The sequence below is a fragment of the Gadus morhua genome, chromosome 5, assembly GCF_902167405.1.
Source record: "Gadus morhua chromosome 5, gadMor3.0, whole genome shotgun sequence".
NCBI classification, from domain to species: Eukaryota; Metazoa; Chordata; class Actinopteri; order Gadiformes; family Gadidae; genus Gadus; species Gadus morhua.
Genome location: NC_044052.1, coordinates 6,166,056 through 6,185,120, shown reverse-complemented (window position 1 = coordinate 6,185,120; position 19,065 = coordinate 6,166,056). Strand labels below are relative to the sequence as shown.

The window sequence follows — 19,065 nt, the reverse complement described above, 5'->3', positions numbered from 1 at the left end:
TTTTAGTAGCCTCTGTTAGTTATATCAGAAAACTAAATAAGACAAATGTCTAGTTTTGTAGGCCTTCATCAACATAAATACTCACAGAAATGACAGTTTGATCTTTCAGTCATTACAAAATGGATGCATACTCAATCAATGCTTCTGAAGAGTTGAACATCCTCAACCAATAAGACCATCAAATCCTATGTCATACATACAGCCAGACAGATTTATAGATTGACATCTTTACAATGTCAATATTTTACATCAGGCTTGATGCAGTATGGATCCTAAAAATTATATGAATCTCCGAAAATACTTCATAATTTTGGATTCCATTTTTGTCAAGTGCCATGACAAAAATGTTTAACCTGATTTGGACTTATTAAATGATGAAATTAGCAAGCAAAGCTTTGAATGACAACAAAATAGTCGTAAATATGCTCTACTCCTTCAGTTTATTCTCTCACTATCCATTGTTTTCTCCGGCCAGAGGAAAGGCCACCGAGCCAAGCCAGAACATCTGGATGCATTTCAGACCAACTTTCCAGCGGGGGGCCCCTGGTGATCTGGGCTCAGCTTCAGGTTCCGGGGCCATTGGAACCACAGGCCGTTCTATCAGATAGTGTTATCTAGGGGAACTGTCATGTCCCAACCGGCCCTGTGTACACACGCGGAACCTGATAACAGAGAACTAATCGCAGGTACTCGGCCATGTCCCCCCCTCCCCAGGCTGGCCACGAAGCCTCCAGTAAATATGAGCGGTTGGTCTGGAACATTTTGAAATAGTCTTTGGACCTGAACACAAGATAATAACTGGAATCCTAAGAGAACCTCCTCAAAAATTGAAATACATTAACTTTTGTAGCCCAATGGCTTGGTGACAATTCCTTTAGTCAGAGTCTCACACATAGCCTTGTTATGTTAAAACCCTATATGCAACAAAAAATACCACATTGCAATATGACAAGCATTTTTATCAATGCGTCCATGAGCCAATTAGTGCACTGTACTGTGCACTAATGAAATGAGAACATGCCGTTACACCATAGTAATTGTGTACATGATGCACAATTAAGGGTTAAGAGAATTAAGAGTTCATCATGATTTCAGCTGATGAGACTTTAAGATAGACTCTTGAAAAGCATCCTCAATATGTTGTAAACTCTGTAACTTGAAGTGCCTGGGCCGAGGTTCATTTGAACCAAAAGGAACGGAGAGACATAAGGTCCTGACATATCACGGGGAAGTAACACACACAAGGTCCTGACACATCATGGGGAAGTAACACACACAAGGTCCTGACACATCACGGGGGAGTAACACACAGAAAGGCCTGACAGATATGTAGAGACCACTGTCGTGACACTATAGTGTCACACTTTAGGGCATATTGGCATTCTCATGCCTCCCTGTTTAGTGATTCTCCACCATTGCAGTACCACTTCACGATGTACGAGCCCTTTAGCGAAACCCTAGGAAACAACTGGAGCCGGTCAAGACGTTAGAGGAAAGCAATATTGACTGATCAAATTTCCTGGTCAAAAAAGCCCTCTGGCCATATCAACGATTGGTGATATTGTGATAGTGGATCAGTGAGATTCAATAAGACACGTTTATCTGAGGAGACAATTGTGTTCATCTTAACAAACACTGCAAGGCCAGAGAGAAAAGGGACATACAAGCACACAATTTGGGCTTTTTTAGTGGTCAAGGTTAAGTGTTTTTTACTGGTAAAGTACGTTATGAGGATTTTCTTATATTATGAAGATGCCTTGTTGAAGCACCTCGTTTTCAAACATTAAAAGGATTTTTTTGCTTTCGCAGCTTAGTAACATGCTATCACGGCTACCTGGCCTAGCTTTTGCAGGAGCACAATTGTTTTGGTGAAGAAATATATCAAAGTATTTTCTTTCATTCTTTTTGTACTTTGGAGTGGCAGATCTTTGATCTGAACTGTAACCTCGGCAAGGTTTGGTGAGATCAACATCTTTCTTTCTCCCCTTGATTTCCTCGGATCACGGTGACCTTTCATGACAAATGCTATCAGCCTCCAGAAAAGTTTCATAAAAGTCTGTCTGGGCCAACTCCTTGAAATTGCTTCGGAAGATTGACTGGATAAGCGGCCAAGCACATCTGTATACGTCAGCTAAGAATATTCCTTTGTCTCAGGTCCCTTCTTAATCTTGTCCGGGTCAGGACCTCGCTCACTCTCTCTTTGGGATGGTAATATTGTTTAAAATATATATATAAATACCTTCCGGTCCTTGGTCTGGACACCATCCATAGAAATACGACCGCAAATAGACCAGTTATAGTCTAGTTTGTATGAATGGGAAAAGTGACACACACTTTATTAGCAGGATATCATATATGTTTACTAGGTTTTAAGCAATGTTAACCACACAAAATACTGTCAAAAACTATCATATGGATAAAGGTTAATACAAATCTGACACTGGCAATTGCATCATTGCATTATTTGTCCAATATGTATTGAAACTGAGCTAGAACTTGAGCCAATCATAAAAATAAATAAAAATTATAGATTATATTAGTAGCCTACGTCAGAAGGTTTTAATTCCCCAAAATGTCAATTTATATAGAAACAATACCTGTAGATAGATACGTCGTATACTGTACGTATATGGTCAAAAGAGCACAAGAGATGAACGATGGAAATAGGAAACATAGCACCCTTTAGTGGCGGTCATCCGTAACTACAACATAAGAGATTAACTACAGTTATCGAAGTATGCACACTTAAACGTATTTTTTACAAGTAAATGCGTACAAGTTTTAAGGATTGTTTAAAAAAAGAATGATAATATATATTGTGGTGTGTGAATGTGTGTGGCTTATGGTTGGTTTACCTGGCTTGAGTAAGACTGATTGGACTCTGGGGCTGGGTGAAGCTGCACACTTGTTGCACATTGTGCATTCAATTTGCACCGGTAATTCCAGCCATCTCCACACAGACATTCCAGAAGATATATCCCGCATGGAGCCCAGGCTGTAATAATCTACAAACCTTACTAAACCAGCTTCAACACAACCCCCTGCGTCCTTTGAGGAGCCAAGTTAAAGTAACCTAGGTGGCGGATAGCATTTTATATACATATGTATATATATATACACTGACTCAATGTTTGTGATGCCTGCAGTTAAATGCAGTTGGCCACAGACACAATTAGTAAAAACTACTTAAATATAAAGCTAAATCATATTTATACATAAGCAATGATTAAAACAGCTTAACATATTTACCTAAATCAAAATGACGTCAGTTTTATTAGTGATAAGTTAAATGGGACCAATTCCTTTGAGTCTTTAGCTGACTGGCATCCTTGAATAATCTCTTTATTAGATGATCAGTGATTAGCATAATAGCATGGTGGTCTTTCAATTTCAGTCATGTCTGTGATCCAAGGCCTTCCTTGTGCTCTCTAGCAAGCTTTATTTTTTTAATTCATGGAAATAAATTATGGATGAAGAGAAAAAGACCTGAGTACAATTAAGGCAGGCCTAGTCGAGTGGTTAAAGTTTCTGTCTACCAGCTGAGCGGTCGTGGGTAACCCAACCACACTCTCCAGTCTGAATGCATTGTTGACAAGACACCTCTACAAAACCACCTGCTTATGCATGATGATAAGATACAAAAAACAATTCACTGTAAACAGTCCCATTCAATGTCCTTTTCTATTGATAGAAACAGCTGATCAGTGAATCATAAGTAGATGTGCTCTGAATCACCGGTCGAACCGGTCCACCGTAGCAATGCTCATTTCAGTGAATGAGGAAGAAGTGTGTTTTTTTTCCTTGTCTCATGCCATGCAAGGCGCTCTTAAGTCAACTTGTTTGGATTTAAGTTAACATTTAATTCCTTTCTCAAGCCAACCCTTCTGATAAATCTGAACGAATTATGTTATTGTTTGTATTTCTATGTGTTTTTTCATTTTACCTCGGTTTCAATTTCTTCCCACTTTCTTTTTTTCTACTGAGTGAACTGAGCAGACCGGTCTCCCTAATCCCACACGCAGGGGGAATCTTTTTTAAGCCTCACAGCTGGAAGGATGTGTGAACTCCCCCAATGCCCGTCACAAACTTTTCACACTGTTTGCTAAGTACAATAGGACATCTGCATATCTTCGGTTGTATCTTCAAAAAATTTCCCACAAGACCTACATGACAGACGTTAACCAGAATTTTCCATTGCCCTGCTTTATAATGTTCACTCTTTCTGATGGCAACACTGTGTACATTGTACATTGACTTCCTTGTACGCAGTGAGTTCTGACCTTGTAATTTGATTGGAAAAGAGGCCTAACATGATGTTGATAGAGTATACCAGCGCTGGGACTTTTAACAAGTATCTCTCTGCTTTACAGGTGTTTCTAATAACCATTAATTACATTAATTAAATAAGCTGTATCGGAATCTCACATGCCACCAAAGGGACTGTCAACACACCCCTATTCACGCAATTAATGGAAACGTACGTGCAAATAAATGTACATGATACAAAGAAGCTAGCTCACAGTATTGTTTATGCCTACACAAAATAGAAATCTTGTGTTAAGGAAAATGTTTGTGTTTGGCAATGTGTGTTAATGTATGTTACTATTTGTGTTGGTGGAGCCAACTCAATAATTAGATAAACAAGCAATTCCTAATTTTAGAGTTGAGTTGTTACTTATGCCTTAGGCTATGTTTGAACTTCCGCATGGTGGTGCAGCCCAGTGTAGGTACAGAAAAATGGCAGACTCATGCTAAGTTATATATTTGACCTATGATGTCACCTCTATGAAATAATTACTCTAAGTATAGCGCAATGAAAACAAAACAAAACTGTCCTGTACGATTCTATTTCTGCTGTATCTGGTATGTTTGGTATTTCCCAGGAAGAAGGTTAATTTAACCAGAGCTTGTGTGGTTTATACCCATTATGGTTAATATAAATTATTATATTCACAGTAAAGACTTACTTAAAACAAACTCTACTATATCTGGGATGATCAAATGATAACACCGCCTGATCCCAATTAGAATAACTTCTAGGCACTACCTTTAAAATGTGTAGGTACGTGGAAAAACTACCTGAAACAAAATCGTCTTTATATTCAACAAATTATGACAAATAATTTCTCATTAGAAGAAGACAGAAATAATAAAGACAGAAATATTCATTAAGATATCCAAAATATTCACAGGCTCTACTTGATCAATTAAATCCAATACGCAGTGAGTTTAACCTAGCCATATTTAGAAAAACAAAAGGCCAGACATTCAATGTATTGAGTGTTTTCATAACGTGAAATATATACAGTATGTACTGTATTGTACAGTATGTGTTTTTTCTGTGTATATATTCACGCAAAGACACACAGATGCACACACATTGTATAAAATCATACAAAAACATTTCAAAAAAACATTTAAAGTAAGGTTAAGAGAAAAGTTGTTCTCAAAAAAAACAAAAGGGATAACTTTCTTCAAAACAACAAGAAATCCTTTGAGAGGCCTGCTAATCCCTAATCCCACTTGGTCGTTACCAGCCCCTTCATACTCGATGTAAGGACTGACCCACAATGCATAGATCAGGGTGAGTAAGAGAGCGTGAGGTAGTTCGCAGATCTGATTGGCTCCTCCACAATTCATCCTCCCTGGGAGGTTCATCCCCCAGCCTATGAGAAAAAAGGGAAGGGACATGGTTACGGTAGATTAGAGAATAGGGCCAGGTAGGGCCATGCCAGTTAGACTCAGGCTAAATGCGTCACAGAGATTAGCCAGTGAGAGAAACACAGCCACGGTTGGTTACTTTCATCCTGAGATGGAAGACATAATCCCTCCCAGGAAACCAACAACTACATGTACAGAACGATTACTGTATATTCAGATCATTCTGGGGCTGGAGAACAACTATAAACAGGAACTCAAAGGGATTTAATTGAGGGAAATAAATCATGAATCATTAAAAAGATACAGAAGTTGGAGAGTTGACATGCAACAAAAGGAATATGGAAAATTAAAGTCAGCTGTTTTCTGAATAGGCAGGCAAATCTAAAGTAATCATGAGATTATGTTGTTTTTACCTTTAATCAGCCAAATTTAACAGGGGATAGGATTCCAAGTCAACACGTGACTGTTGAGCTTTTGCGGTTTTAATACACATGCTGCTGGTATCCATGTCGGGTAGAATAAGTAAGTGCTGAAGTTAACCTGAATACAGCGTTGTTAATCTTTCAACCTTACCTAAGATACACAAGACAAATCCTAACTGTGTGTTCTAATGTCTGTGGTCTGTTAGGGTATATTGTGGAGCAGAATCAATTTGTAGAAATTGTTGAGGAATATACAAAATAGGAATATCGACACATGATGAATTAGCTTTTAGGACAACTTACTGCTACTAATAGTGTTTTGTGAAATATAGTTATTTATTGAATTATTTAACTAACTCAATTTGTTTTTAGGTTTATTTTTTTGACCATTTTGAGATCAGAAATCAATGAATATGATGCATGTTATTAGTTCTCCTTCAGTTGACTCATGCATCCCACCGAGACAAACACATATTGTCATTTTGGGACGATGACATTGTGAATATGAGAACATTTTATGCAATACGGGGCAAAGACGGCAATGGATCACTCACCCTGTGTATTTAAGGATGGCTCGCTCCCACAGCTCTGGGCCATGGAGAAGCTGACAGCTGAGCGAGATGGCAGACTTGTTCTTCGCTCTGAATGGCAGCGCCGAATAAAAGGCTGCGGTCCTCGGAGAGCTACAGGACATCGCGCATGGCTTCCCCAAGGGCGCGGATGAAGGGAACCCCCAGCAGAGGTCCATGCTTGGGGAGGTTGAGGCACTGAGTAAGGCTGGGCCTCAAACAGAGATGGGGAAGCGAGGCCAAACACAGAGCGAGCGTTGCCCGTCAGCCTAGACGTAGAAGAGTCGTTACTGCTGCAGCTGCTGCTCGCCCGCGAACATCTCTGAACTTGCGGTGAGGCTGGTGGAGATGGTGCCTTGAAAGGAAACGAGGAGGCCGGGTTTGGAACATTTCGCCGTGTAACAGGTGGGCTTGGGAGTCTCCTGTGAACAGGCGGTGGAGTGGGAAGCTTCCGGCTGACTGGGGGGCTGCTTGAAGAGGCAGGGATAGGCTGCTTACTAGAACTGCAGGGACTAGTGAGTCGTTGCTGCACGGTGCTTGGAACCGAAGGTGTTGACGGTAGCATTCGCACCCTGGACAAAGGTGTGGTGACAGATGGTTGGCTGTTGCTAACTATGGTTTGAGGCACACTTTTGAACTCCGGATCTGGTTGTCTTTTATCATTTTGTTCTCCTAGTGAGGCTGCTGCTTTGCTGAGAAATGGCCCTGAATGACAATTAGTTATTGATGAGACCTCAGAATGGGTTTCGTAAGATTCCTGCAGATGAGTGATCTTTTTAGCTTGCTTTTGAGTGGAGGTAGCCACGGCTTTCTCTGGCTCCATCTTCGTAACTGTGTCATGTGTGTCAGGTCTCATCACGAGCGGGGACCCTGGAGAGTTGTGGCAGATTCCCTTTACATGGCAGCACTGTGACTGACTGTACTGAGGCCCTTAAACCGTGATACAATAGCTCTCTTAGCGACAGGTGAGTTAAATTTTTTTGTTGATCCATTATCTGATGAAGCAAAACGGTGAGCCCCCTCAAAGGAATTGTCATTTAATACCTCTAGTGGAGGTGGTGGAAAACTGTCAAGATCTAAATCATCCGTTTTATCATTCAATGTTGATTCATCTCGACAGCTTGTGATTCCAGTACTGAGAACGGCCTCAATATTACCTAAGCCTGGCATGACAGGAACGCCACACTTTCTGACACCTTTGAGAGGCCCTAAAACGCGGGTTTCCTCATATTGCTCCCTGCCTTTACTGAATGTATCGATCAGTTTTTTGACAGAATTCCGCCCTCTGGAAAATCCGGATGAAGTTCGTGGTGATGATGGAGGGCTTGGTGGTGGAGTAGCTTTTATCGGACCCTTGGATGTTTGGACGGCTGGTTTTTCATCATCCTCATCCACACAGCTCGTCTCCTGTTGTTTGCAGGGCTGTGTTATCAAGTGTGCCTTTTCTTTAGGAGGCTGAACATTGTTGTTCTTGACTGATGGACCTTGTTTACGAATTGCTGCTGGAGACTGTGCTGGAGAGGTTCCTAGATTTTTTTGGGATGGAACCGTTCTGGTGTTTGATCCTGCCTTTCCCTTGCTCATTCTCTCTATCCTTTGATTGAGAACTTTTTGGGTTCTTTCTAACTCAAGTAGAGTTTGGTCTTCACCCCTGCTCCTCAGAGACTCTGCAGACTGAGAGCGTCGCTGTTTGGACACTTGGCTCTTTTGTACTGCTGCCCTCCGAACAGAAGCGGCAGTTTGTGGTCTCTTACAAGATCGCTCCTCATCCTCCTCCCTCCACTGTTCTCCATTATGTTTTGGGCTTCCTGTTACCTTAGTTTTGGAAATTGCATGTTGTGATGGAACAAATTGAATACGGCCACTGATGGCGTCTTTCATTTTAAAGTCATCTCCACATTACGCGGGTTTTCAATGCGCTTTGGTGCGAGACGTCGAGGTCGTTGTGATGGGTCTATAGGAGATGAATTAGCTCGCCTTCTAACCACCATATCCCTGTCATCAACATCTGCATCCCCAACACCATCGATGTCATCTTCCTCACCATAGTCCAACGAGAACGAACCCAGGATTGACTCTGTGTCATTTAGTTCCTTGGCCATTATTGTACACGTAGAATCTATGGACGTGAGGGACCCACTCAAACTGTTTTTACCTGCTAGCCTTCGACTCGAACGCCAGTTCCTAGTAGTTGCGTTGCACCCAATGGGACTGCTACTAGTAGTTCTATTTGTTTCGGTAGATTCACAGCTTTCTCTCCTAAGCCGCCTTTCAGATCCAGCCAGGGATTCGCTCTCGGCCCCAATACCACTGTCCTCGCTAAAGAGAGCCGAATCCTCTGGTCCAGGCTTACGTAGCGAGGCTGTTTCAATCCGTGTGAGAAGTTGCATTAGCCTAGCATCCGTTGCACGCTTGATATGCAGTTTCTCTTCTAAAAGCTCAGAGAGCGATTGCAAAGTACTCCACGGCTTCCTCCAAAGCGGAATCCCCAATTCCCCCAACAGTCTGGCACACATTCTGCATCCGTTGTGTGGTGTACTGGAGCAGCTGCTGCAGCAAATCTGGTGGGGGGTACAACGTCGGCAGAGGCTGGCTTCAAAGGAGAAGAAGATGAGGGTTTTTTTCGTTTGGACATTGGCCAAGCCAGATGCTCACCGTTTTCCTTCAGGAGTTTTTCTCCTTCGTAAGCCATTGCTTCCAAGCCACGATTTTAATTCCTCATAACGCATGAGCATGAAGGCGGCCATAGGCTGCACAGACACTGGGTCTGTGTGGCCTGTTCCAAGAGTCCCAGTAGAATGTCATATTTAGTTATACTTGGGTTTAAAAAACCATAAGCAGCCTGGTGAGCCTTCACCAGAGGTTCTGGGAAGTCTACCTTCTGCTCTGAGAGAATTACTTTTTTCACTTTCTCCTTTTTAACAGGTTTAACACCTGTGCTAGTTTTCTTTGGTTTCTTGGCCAATCTTTTGTCCGTCGTATCTTTCTCCACCGACTTCTGTTTCCCCTTCGCAGCCGGAGTGTACTTGTTGCTTGACTTCCTGCAGTATCCAAATGGACCACTTCTTGAGGCGGATCCGACAAACAAGTTCTCCTTTTCTGCGGCGAGAACGGAGGCTCCCTCTGCGATGACTGGGCTGGGCCGTTGACCGGTTTTCTCTCTTTCGTTTCTCCATCTGCTGATACGGACAAATCTCTGGACTCTGCCACACTGGAAGTCTCGAGGACTAGCATCCTCTGTCCCGGGTAGCAATGCTCTACCCCTCCTGAAGGAGCCATAAGTCCCCAAAAGCTTTACCTTTTGATGGAGAACAGCCCATTGTATGCACAAAAGGCTCTGGTTCTCTCACGGTAGGGTCACAATACAGCAGGGTAAAACATGCTGTGAGCAGCCCAAAACAATTGACAAGATCCTTAGCCACCTGCTGGCTCTGTCATCTATCAGATGGCTTCGGTTGTTCAGCCTTCCATGCTCTCTGCGTCACATAAGCTCGTCCCCAAAGAAAAATAAACTGATAACGCTGTCTTCAATGTCTCTGCTGAGAATCCATAGATGAGGAAAGCAAATCCATATATTATTCGTCATCACTTGTTTTTCATTCCTTTAATATTTCAATAAAGCATGTACCAAAACACAGAGACATCTGTGTGTGCCTGGCTGAGCACACGCAGCTAAAAGGATTAGGGAGGCTTTTACTTAACCCCCTCGCTGTGCACATATGTCACGTTAAAGCGTGCAACTCACCTACCTCTAAGACTATAAGCCCATTTAGGTAATGAGGACTGGCTGCACGTCACTATCTATAGGCACAGGGCACAACAACAGGTTTTTTGGGTAGCAGGCAGTCATTTTAATGTGTTGATTTGTAAGTGTAACATAAAAAATAAAATACAAAAACCACTATGTTGAGGGGCCCGATGTGTGCCTCCTATATAATGGTTCAAATGTAGTGTTATTGCATTTTTTAATGCTACACATATCAGTAAGTCATTTATTTACAAAGTTACAATGAAAAATGTGTTAAAACGGATTGCCATGCCACATTTAGTGGTTTTGCTATGGTACAATGACAAAGAAAAACCCACACAAGTGAAATTAAGTTTGTTTTATTGACAGTGAAGAGTTTACAGTCCGATGTCGAAAATAGACAATAGAGTTGCAATGTTCAACACTTTATTTGTGGGCTTACGAAGGATACACAGAACAAACACCTTCCATTGTTACTTAAATTCTGCCCTCCTTCCTGTTAATCCTGCCTGATCTCCAATTATTATTCCTCCTTAATTCATCATAAAACACAACTCCTCAAGAGTAGTTGAGGGATAGAGTTTTTTGGCAGGGAGTGGGGTTAATAACAGGATGATGGTAAAACATATTTACTGGCTGTTTATAATTTATAGACAGAATTGATAATACTATTTGCTTAAGTTTTAAAGATTGAGGATGACTGAGGAGGAATATGTTGTTTTTTTCCTGTGTATGTTTTCTGTTTACCATGCAGTAAAACGATTTTGGTTGTTACTGACACAGCTAATGCCAAGCAGTAAATAGAAAAGTACACGTAGTTTCAGTGGAATTCTCAGATTAATAAAATGGAATACTCAGTTTCTGAGTAAATATTCAAAGGGACTTTGCTCGCAGCCGTTGCCTTATTTGATTTGATGAGGAAATGCCAGTGTTATGGGACTCCGCCTTCATTGTCATAGCAGAGGCCCTGGAAGAGTTTGGGGTGCTTGCCCCAGCATCTGTTATATAAAATTGACTTCTCAAATGAATTTTCTACATCAGATCCGTGCCCCAGAATCAGGGGTATACGACAGTTCATTGCTTATTGTGCTGATTGAAAAGTTGTGTACAGTTTTTTAAATATGACCGTCTGTCTGTGTCATGCTTTTTCTTGCAAAGCATCATGTAGCACTTTGGGAAAAAATGACAGAAAATAATTCCAAAGTTGGATCTACAACAATGGCAGAGGCCTGCACTGCAGGCGCTGTTGAATTTTGGTCACATAAATAGGGGATAAAACTAGACCCACACAAATAGATAGATGATCATACTGAAAATGATGTAACCCGGTTTCATTGAAGCGCTGTGGGAAACTTCCTACCTTTGAGGGCAAGGAGGAAACAGATGCTGGCGAGCAGCGCAATATAAGAGAGCATGATGCCAAATCCCCAGTTGGATCCTTCATTGCACTGCAACACAATCTTCAATGCTTTGCCTTGAGGTTTCTCGGTCAACTTTAGGGGCATCAAAGATCAACCAGAAAGGACAATAAGGACCTTGAATTCCAGATGCCAGACACCAACATGACAACCGGTTATATAGTTTGATTCAGCATATGCTGCATGGTTCATGTCAAACAGGAATGCAAGAAAGGTGCGAAAGGCCTTGACTAAAATGCAAGAGACGGACAGTGTAAAACCAAGGCATACACAGTTTGGCGGGATTTACAAATTTCATCTGTAGGCTTGCTAACAAACAAGACCACTGCACCAAGCTAACTGCTAGCCCAGCCATCATAAACAAAGACAATTTCTCCACCTGCCACTTTGAAAATGACACTAATACGCTTAGTCAGGAAGATGACAAATATGGAAAATAGCAAAAGAAGTCCTATCCCCGTGACAACAAGCAAGGAAATAGCAAAGGGATCGTCCCATTTTAAGAAACTTTCAGTTCTTTGATAACACTTTTTCGCACCCCTCAGGACCAAGTTCCCCCAGGACATTTTAGACAGTTGGGAAGATCTGTAAAGAAAAACGTTGTTTTGTTTTAGTATTTTGTATGGTTGTATTTTTCATAAGAATAAATGCACCAAAATATTCTCACCAGAATCATTGGTGAAGGATCCCTCTTCACATTCACTACAGTTGAATCAACCAGAATATCATGGAGATTTTTTTAAATGTTCAGCAGGTGGACAAGACTGTGAACATTTTGACTCAGGGATCTGAAAAAAAATACGATAAAAAAATATCAAATATTACAAACATTGCAATTAAAGAAAGAAGAAAAACGTTATCTATGTAAAGTCACTCCAGTATGTTTGTAGCCCGTCTTACCGTTTTTGTTTGGAGTATGCCATTCGATGGTCTTCTCTTCAATACCCAGAGTGCGTATCGTCACATTGTACCCTCCAATAACATTTCAAAATGCCTATTTTTTTGTCTCTTAACCCAGTTGATTAATTCATAGCCATTGCAAGGCTAGATTTATCAAGTAAAACTGCCTCTTATCAAGGGGTGAATTTACATTCTTCATTTCAAGTAAAGCTGAACCAAAGAGCATGTGTTTGATGAAATGTTGATAAGGCATTTATGTTAAGGTTACAAGATTAACCTGCACTATGTACGTCTTCCCATTACCAAATAGTATTGAAAAATACATACGTTGCCAGGTTTAAAGTCCCGCTCTCCGGGGCATGTAGTTGTGTTGCATTGGAGGAGTGATCGCAGAGCGAACGCTATGACCATGTAGCCAATCTATAGAGCATACGTCTGATCAGGAGCCTGAGCCAAAAAGTCATCAATTTGCTTTTTGAGGGTCTGGTAGCACACAAGCAAGTTTCGATTTCAGCTTCAGAGAGTCAGGTAATGGACACTGGTCTGCAGGTCTATCTTTAAGGCAATCCTGGTGTTTCTGAGCCTCTGGAGTAACATTCAAACCTCAGATCCTTGTACTCTTCGATGAACCTATTCACAGCCCCCTGGCCAGGCGAAAGGTTGGTGAGGAAATGCTCGTACCCTGGGGTTGGGTCCCTGTGATGAACCGAATGCCAAAGACGTCTCCTATCGTATTGATATCCCAGTCATTTCAGCCACCGCTTGATACTGGGACCAGGAATCAGTGGCAATCCAGGTCCTGGAGATCCCCTTGCTGATCATCACCCTAAAAAGCTGCTCCACCAGCTGCCCCTTCAGGATGAGGCAGAACACCCGAGCGTCGGAGGACTGGATGTGAGTTAGCAACCTCGTCAATCCGTCGCCTGCTCTCAGGGTGGTCCAGGTAATGCGGTATGACCTCATTGAAGTCCGCACAACATTCACATCCTCGGCATATTTTAAGAAGTCGTGTAGAGCGGCTCTCCCGTAGTCGTCATAATCACCGGATACGACACCCACCCAGTTCCACTTGAAGAATGGGCCATGAGCTGGGCCAGGGCGTGGGTCGATGCACGTCACTAGGTATGGTGCGTAAAAAAAGGACGGATATCGTAACGTATCGTCCAGAGTGTTTGCAGATGACGTGGCACTTATCTTCAAAAAGATCCGAAAACACTTTGTGGTTATTTGCGTGACAATTGAAAACAAATTAAATTGAGAGAAGATGCTATATTATTTCTTTATGCTCACCTGGGGAACCATATAGAGGCCCAGAAGTCTGGCTACAGCAGTTGATACCTCTGAATAACGTGCCCCAATGATTGCTTTAACTAATGGTCGCTCTATCAAGTCACATCCGAAAGGCTTGGTTTGGTTGATGGCCAACATATGGATGGCATCTTGGATTCCTTTGCTGGCGTCTGAGCATGTATCACAGACCAAATAGCCAAGACGGATGCCAGGAAGGAAGCCAGAGTCATTGATTGTGTCGATCGTGTGAATGACGGCTAAGGTCTCCACAAAGGATTCCAAGTCAAACCTGAATGAGAATGCAGAATGCGTTCGAATTAGAAATGTTTACGTTTCGACATTTCTCCCAGCTGTTAGCAGTAGTATTGATGATCGCATGATGCTATGTAATCTCATCTTGTTTTGATCATATCATAGTTTACAATCACAAACGCTTTGCATTCAACCCTTAAATATGCCTCTAAAAGAATCAAACTAAGCATATAAATGCAAGCATGGCTGTAATAATTAAGGTAAGTATAAACATACATGTATAAATAACATCAGTGATCTATGCAAAATCGTAATAATAGGAAATATAAATAAATATAATACATAATACGGGGTGACGTAATATTCCACAACTTAGTTTATTTGTTTTTTTTTAAGGCTGTCTTTGATTTCTTTTATTTCATATTCTAGGATATCATTTAAATGACATTGACTTGCTTTTATCCTAAACGGTGCAGCATGCCTTATAGCTGCCTATACCAATTATAACAAAGAACAACCAACTCCATTTTCTTATGAACTATTGTTATATGAACTGCATGTGAGACTGTTAACACCTATCTGTCTGATTTTGCATCTGCAATCAACTTTATTTGAAATAAAGGAAATAAAGACTATGAAATAAACAGAAACTTGTTGAAGGCTTACCCTGTGCAGTTGAATCTCTCTGCTTGAATTCGCCCTTCCAGGTTCGCCACCTTAGAGTGGCAGGCATTTAGTACTCCAATGATGATGTCCCCTGGACCTCGGGCACCGCACATAGACCCAGAGTAATCACAGCATGACACCTGGCCCACTGAAAGAGTCCAAATCAGCATGAGCAAATGTACCTGCAGTAACATTGTACAGTTAAGAGTGATGCTTTCGCAATGTGGGACAAAGAGGAAATAGTGAAACCGGACAGGTTCAGCATTTTAAATCCTTCTTTCCACACCCACATTTCTATGAAAGGGAAAAAAAAAATCCCCCAGTTGGCTGAAAGACAAAAGACAGAAAGACAAATCATTTAATGTTGAATTGAAATTCACTTTAAAACGTTTAACCGAAAAATATATATATTTTGTTTTTTCATACCAAAATAACCATTAATAGTATTTATTTATTGAGAGAGAGAGAGAGAGAGAGAGAGAGAGACAGATAGAGAGAGAGCTCTCGCGCGCGAGATAAGGCAAGAGAGACGCACGAGGACCAGACGTTGGTAGATGCAGGTACCAAACACTGCTATAATAGGGAACCGCACTTGTCAATGGTCTCTACTTGGGATACCTAGCCGTATTTAAACCCCCTAGAACCACAGAGTTCATTATAAACCTTCAGAGCAAAGGTAAGAACGTAAATTTGATATCCAGTAACTGCTCTGATGCTTTGCCCAGTGGTTAAGTTAGCCGTGTGGCCCAGAACGCAAAAGTTAACATGTGGGCTTAGATGACCACTCAAGGCATTTATAATGAAAATAGATTGTACTGTATATAAATTAAATCGTTTAGCAAATGCCTTTGTTTGTCACATGTGCTTTACAATCTGTGGCTGTCTTATTTGACGTCAGCTAGCCGACTAGCTGACAGGGCAGAAAGCTCGGTGACAGGTGACGGGAAAACAAACAGCGACCTATTGTTTGAGATGCTCTTCTGCAGAAATCATTAGCGTGTGACTAACTCACTTTGAATGACACCCGTTCAGTTCAACTTCTTGGTGAACAGGTTCAAATAGTTGTCTCCCTTATCTCATTCCAGAACAAATCAATCCTCAGTGGTAAAGGGCAAACCTTTTTGTTTGTTTGTTTTTTTTACCACAAACGATCCAAACGGAGGCAGCATGAAGAAACAAACACTGAGATGGTGCCAGACCCCGCCCTCGGTAACCGTACGCACCAAGCCCAACAATGCATATTCCCTCCAGATCAAGAGAAGTCTCCGTCTTAAAAGACCCAATCAACAAGTTGCCCAGGGTCCAGCAGGCAAGAGCCAGCCAAGTCAGTGTCAACATGAGTTGTATCGTGCCAAAGTTATCTCGGGGCCGACACTTGTTGTACAGCGAGAGGAGATGACCGCCTTCTTTAGAATTTTTGGTGAATGGCTTTTCTACTACAAAGAATGAGTGTTCTTTTTCAATACCCTAAATTTCCTGTTTATTTTGGTCATCATACCTTTGTATCCTGGATTCTTAACCCATCGTGGATAATGTACGAAATAATGTTTACTCAATCACAGCTGTTTTGGCAAATGTCCATAATGTAGGTTCATAGATTCGACAACATGATCCATTTAAAATGTTCATCTTGTGGTAGGCCTAATCACAAATTAATGTGTTTGGTTGCAGATGATGTCCTCATTCAAGACTTTCTGTGCAGGGACTGTTGCTGTAAAGTCACAGACAAGGTACTTGCCAAACTCTTGACTCTTAACAAACTCCTTCTAAAACTGTATTGGGATCACAATCTACAGATTTTAACAGTATTCCTGCTTCTGGCTCACTAGTATCTCCTTGCCATGACCTTTATCTACTTCAAACGGGCTGACTTCAGCATCGGGGAACACAACAGAACAAACTTTTTCATTGCTCTGTAAGTTTGACCTGTTGATCAAGTTATTATATTAGATGTTTTTCCAGCATCAGGATAGCTATTTTTTTTCCAAACGTTTTTTGGACGATATAGCAGAGCCTGAACTAAGATGCTTACATAACAGTTACCTTGCCAACACCATGGAGGAGGATGAGGAGGAGAACAAGTATGAGATATTCCCCTGGGCACTGGGCAGTAGCTGGAGGAAGCACTTCCCACACTTCCTCAAGCAGCGCGACAAACTCTGGGCTCGCATGGAATACAGAGGTGTCGTGAGCAAGCGCTGCTGCGAGGAGGTAGGCATGCCACAGTAAATGTGTCATTTAAATGTATCAGCTAAAAGAAAACCAACCCAGTTGAAGGGAGTTCTGTACTTCAGAGTTTCATTTCAGAGTACCCATTGTTACCTGAGATTTTCATCTAATATATTCCAGTATTATGAGAGCTTCCCTCTGTCATTCCCCCCACTCCAAGGTGATCGCCATCATGCCATCCCACTTGTTGTGGCAACGAGAGAGGGCGGAGCACCACAGTGGCGCCAGGCGGCATAACGGCCAGCGAGATCAGGTGTGCCTTCCACGGGGTCCCTCTGCGGCTCCTGCTCCATGCACCCTATGTGGGCACGGGGCAAAACGCTGTCGAAGCCTGGTCCTCTTCTCCTCCTCCTCGTCCTCCTCCAAGTGCTCCTCCGCTACGACCCCCAGCCTCGACTCTCCGCTCTGGCTGGAGGTGGAGGCCACGCCGCCCCAGGCCAAGCCACCCCAGGCCAAGCCACCCAAGACCCAGCCACCCAAGGCCAAGCCACCCAAGGCCAAGCCACCCAAGGGGAAGGCCCGCAAGGCCAGAGGCCAGGCCCAGCGCTCCACCTGCAGACTCACCGAGGTTCCTCCCAGTAAGGATCCAACCATGAAAACACTTGCAAAGAAAAACTGAGTAAGAACTATGCTTAGGAGATGGACCTCTCAAACGGGGTGCCCCCTAGTTGATCATGGTCTATATACACACAGCTCTTCATAAAGTAAATAGATTTTACCTGGTTTTAACTAAAACATGACCAGACTAATGACCTTTTGGATATATTTCTTTCTTAGGGCATGATTCTGGCTGTGGGTCTACTCATGATGCCTCCATGGACTGGATCAACGAAGAGTAAAGCACAACTCTGTTTGGTTTAGGGTTACATGTATTATTCTTGTCTGGGATTCCCCAGGGTTACACATGAATAGGCCATCATCAGGAACGTCGAGTTTCGTTCACAGCTAAATATCCACTCAGTCAAAGCAATTTCATAGCTACCATTAATTGTAAACACTTCCTTGATGTGTGTTTATGAAGGAATAATAATTTGAATAATATTATATTCTCTAATATCTATATTGGCTCTGACCACAGGTCCTAGGATGTCTTGTACTGGTACTTTAAGGGCATGTTTTCATTCTACTCTGCCTTTTAAAATGACACAGCCTGCCTTTGTAAGTGTTAAATAAAGGCTCTATATGAATGACCAGTCAGTCTTTCACCCTGCCCTACTTTCAGTGTTGTGCTTTGTTTGAAATACACAAGTTGTATCACCTGCTGCAAAAACACAAGCCATAATGTTTGCCTTATTTTTGAATGAATTATACTATTCACTGGTTGCTTGTGAAAGCAAAAAAAATAACTGATTGCATACAGTCACAGAAGGCATCCAACGCCTATCCCAGCAGCCCCCCTTTTCAGGTAAATCAAGGGTTGAGTCATTACTACAAAACTTTGCCTCTGTCTTTGTTCTCAACACTATATATTTTTTTTACTCCCATAGCCACTTGTGACCACAAACGCACACAAGACATACAGAAGGCGCATTCACTCTTCTGGTGATAACAAGACGGCTCACCAGTGATGAGGCTCAATCTTATGCGTGTTCCTGACAGCGACCGTTCGTGTGCACTTGGGAAACATGAATAGTAAAGTATGTGATATGAATGGCTGATTCTTTTACATGAGTAAAACGTTCATGTTCAGGCATGTCACTAGTAAACCATACGTCACCAACTGGGCAACTGTTATCAAAATTTGGATGCCGTTTGTGTGAAATTTGGGCCCTCTATAGGCAAATTGGTGCATTTCGCTTATGAGGAATTACTGCGCCGTCATTCAATGAGATGTCAACACCAATCTTTATGTAAACTTTCAAACTTTGTTAGGGGAGGTGCCCTCAATGTGCATGGCAATTTTCAACATT

General features: G+C 42.0%; 4 protein-coding genes and 1 pseudogene across 6 annotated transcripts; 1 reads left to right on the top strand and 4 right to left on the bottom strand.

The window, feature by feature from the left end:
• Nucleotides 1-2,300: 2,300 nt before the first annotated feature.
• On the bottom strand, nt 2,301-7,475 carry LOC115544436 (photoreceptor cilium actin regulator-like). The gene is made up of 2 exons (XM_030357389.1): nt 6,638-7,475; nt 2,301-5,667 (listed from the first exon to the last, which is right to left on the bottom strand). The coding sequence occupies exons 1-2, from the start codon at nt 7,473-7,475 to the stop codon at nt 5,543-5,545; spliced, it is 963 nt and encodes a 320-aa protein (XP_030213249.1). The 3' UTR covers nt 2,301-5,542.
• Nucleotides 7,476-8,890: 1,415 nt separating this feature from the next.
• Nucleotides 8,891-10,344, bottom strand: LOC115544435 (photoreceptor cilium actin regulator-like). Its single transcript, XM_030357388.1, is given in 4 exon segments — nt 8,891-9,344; nt 9,346-9,407; nt 9,410-9,939; nt 9,941-10,344. Coding segments are annotated over 4 exon segments (885 nt in total). The 5' UTR covers nt 9,973-10,344; the 3' UTR covers nt 8,891-9,083.
• Nucleotides 10,345-10,812: 468 nt separating this feature from the next.
• LOC115544249 (G-protein coupled receptor family C group 6 member A-like) lies at nt 10,813-12,384 on the bottom strand (annotated as a pseudogene).
• Nucleotides 12,385-13,049: 665 nt separating this feature from the next.
• Nucleotides 13,050-15,145, bottom strand: LOC115543450 (G-protein coupled receptor family C group 6 member A-like). Its single transcript, XM_030355814.1, has 3 exons — nt 14,927-15,145; nt 14,009-14,297; nt 13,050-13,912 (listed from the first exon to the last, which is right to left on the bottom strand). The coding sequence occupies exons 1-3, from the start codon at nt 15,118-15,120 to the stop codon at nt 13,445-13,447; spliced, it is 951 nt and encodes a 316-aa protein (XP_030211674.1). The 5' UTR covers nt 15,121-15,145; the 3' UTR covers nt 13,050-13,444.
• Nucleotides 15,146-15,431: 286 nt separating this feature from the next.
• On the top strand, nt 15,432-18,370 carry spdya (speedy/RINGO cell cycle regulator family member A). Of its 3 annotated transcripts, none has more exons than XM_030356616.1 (7): nt 15,432-15,602; nt 16,012-16,346; nt 16,598-16,656; nt 16,756-16,841; nt 16,966-17,137; nt 17,316-17,774; nt 17,933-18,370. In XM_030356616.1, exons 2-6 carry the CDS (start codon nt 16,094-16,096, stop codon nt 17,772-17,774), a joined length of 1,029 nt encoding a protein of 342 aa, XP_030212476.1. In that variant the 5' UTR covers nt 15,432-15,602; nt 16,012-16,093; the 3' UTR covers nt 17,933-18,370. The 3 variants fall into 3 exon arrangements, with proteins under 3 accessions (XP_030212476.1, XP_030212475.1, XP_030212473.1); XM_030356615.1 differs by having other exon boundaries at nt 15,433-15,602; nt 16,093-16,346; nt 17,316-17,733; XM_030356613.1 differs by having other exon boundaries at nt 15,433-15,602; nt 17,316-17,733.
• Nucleotides 18,371-19,065: the final 695 nt, after the last annotated feature.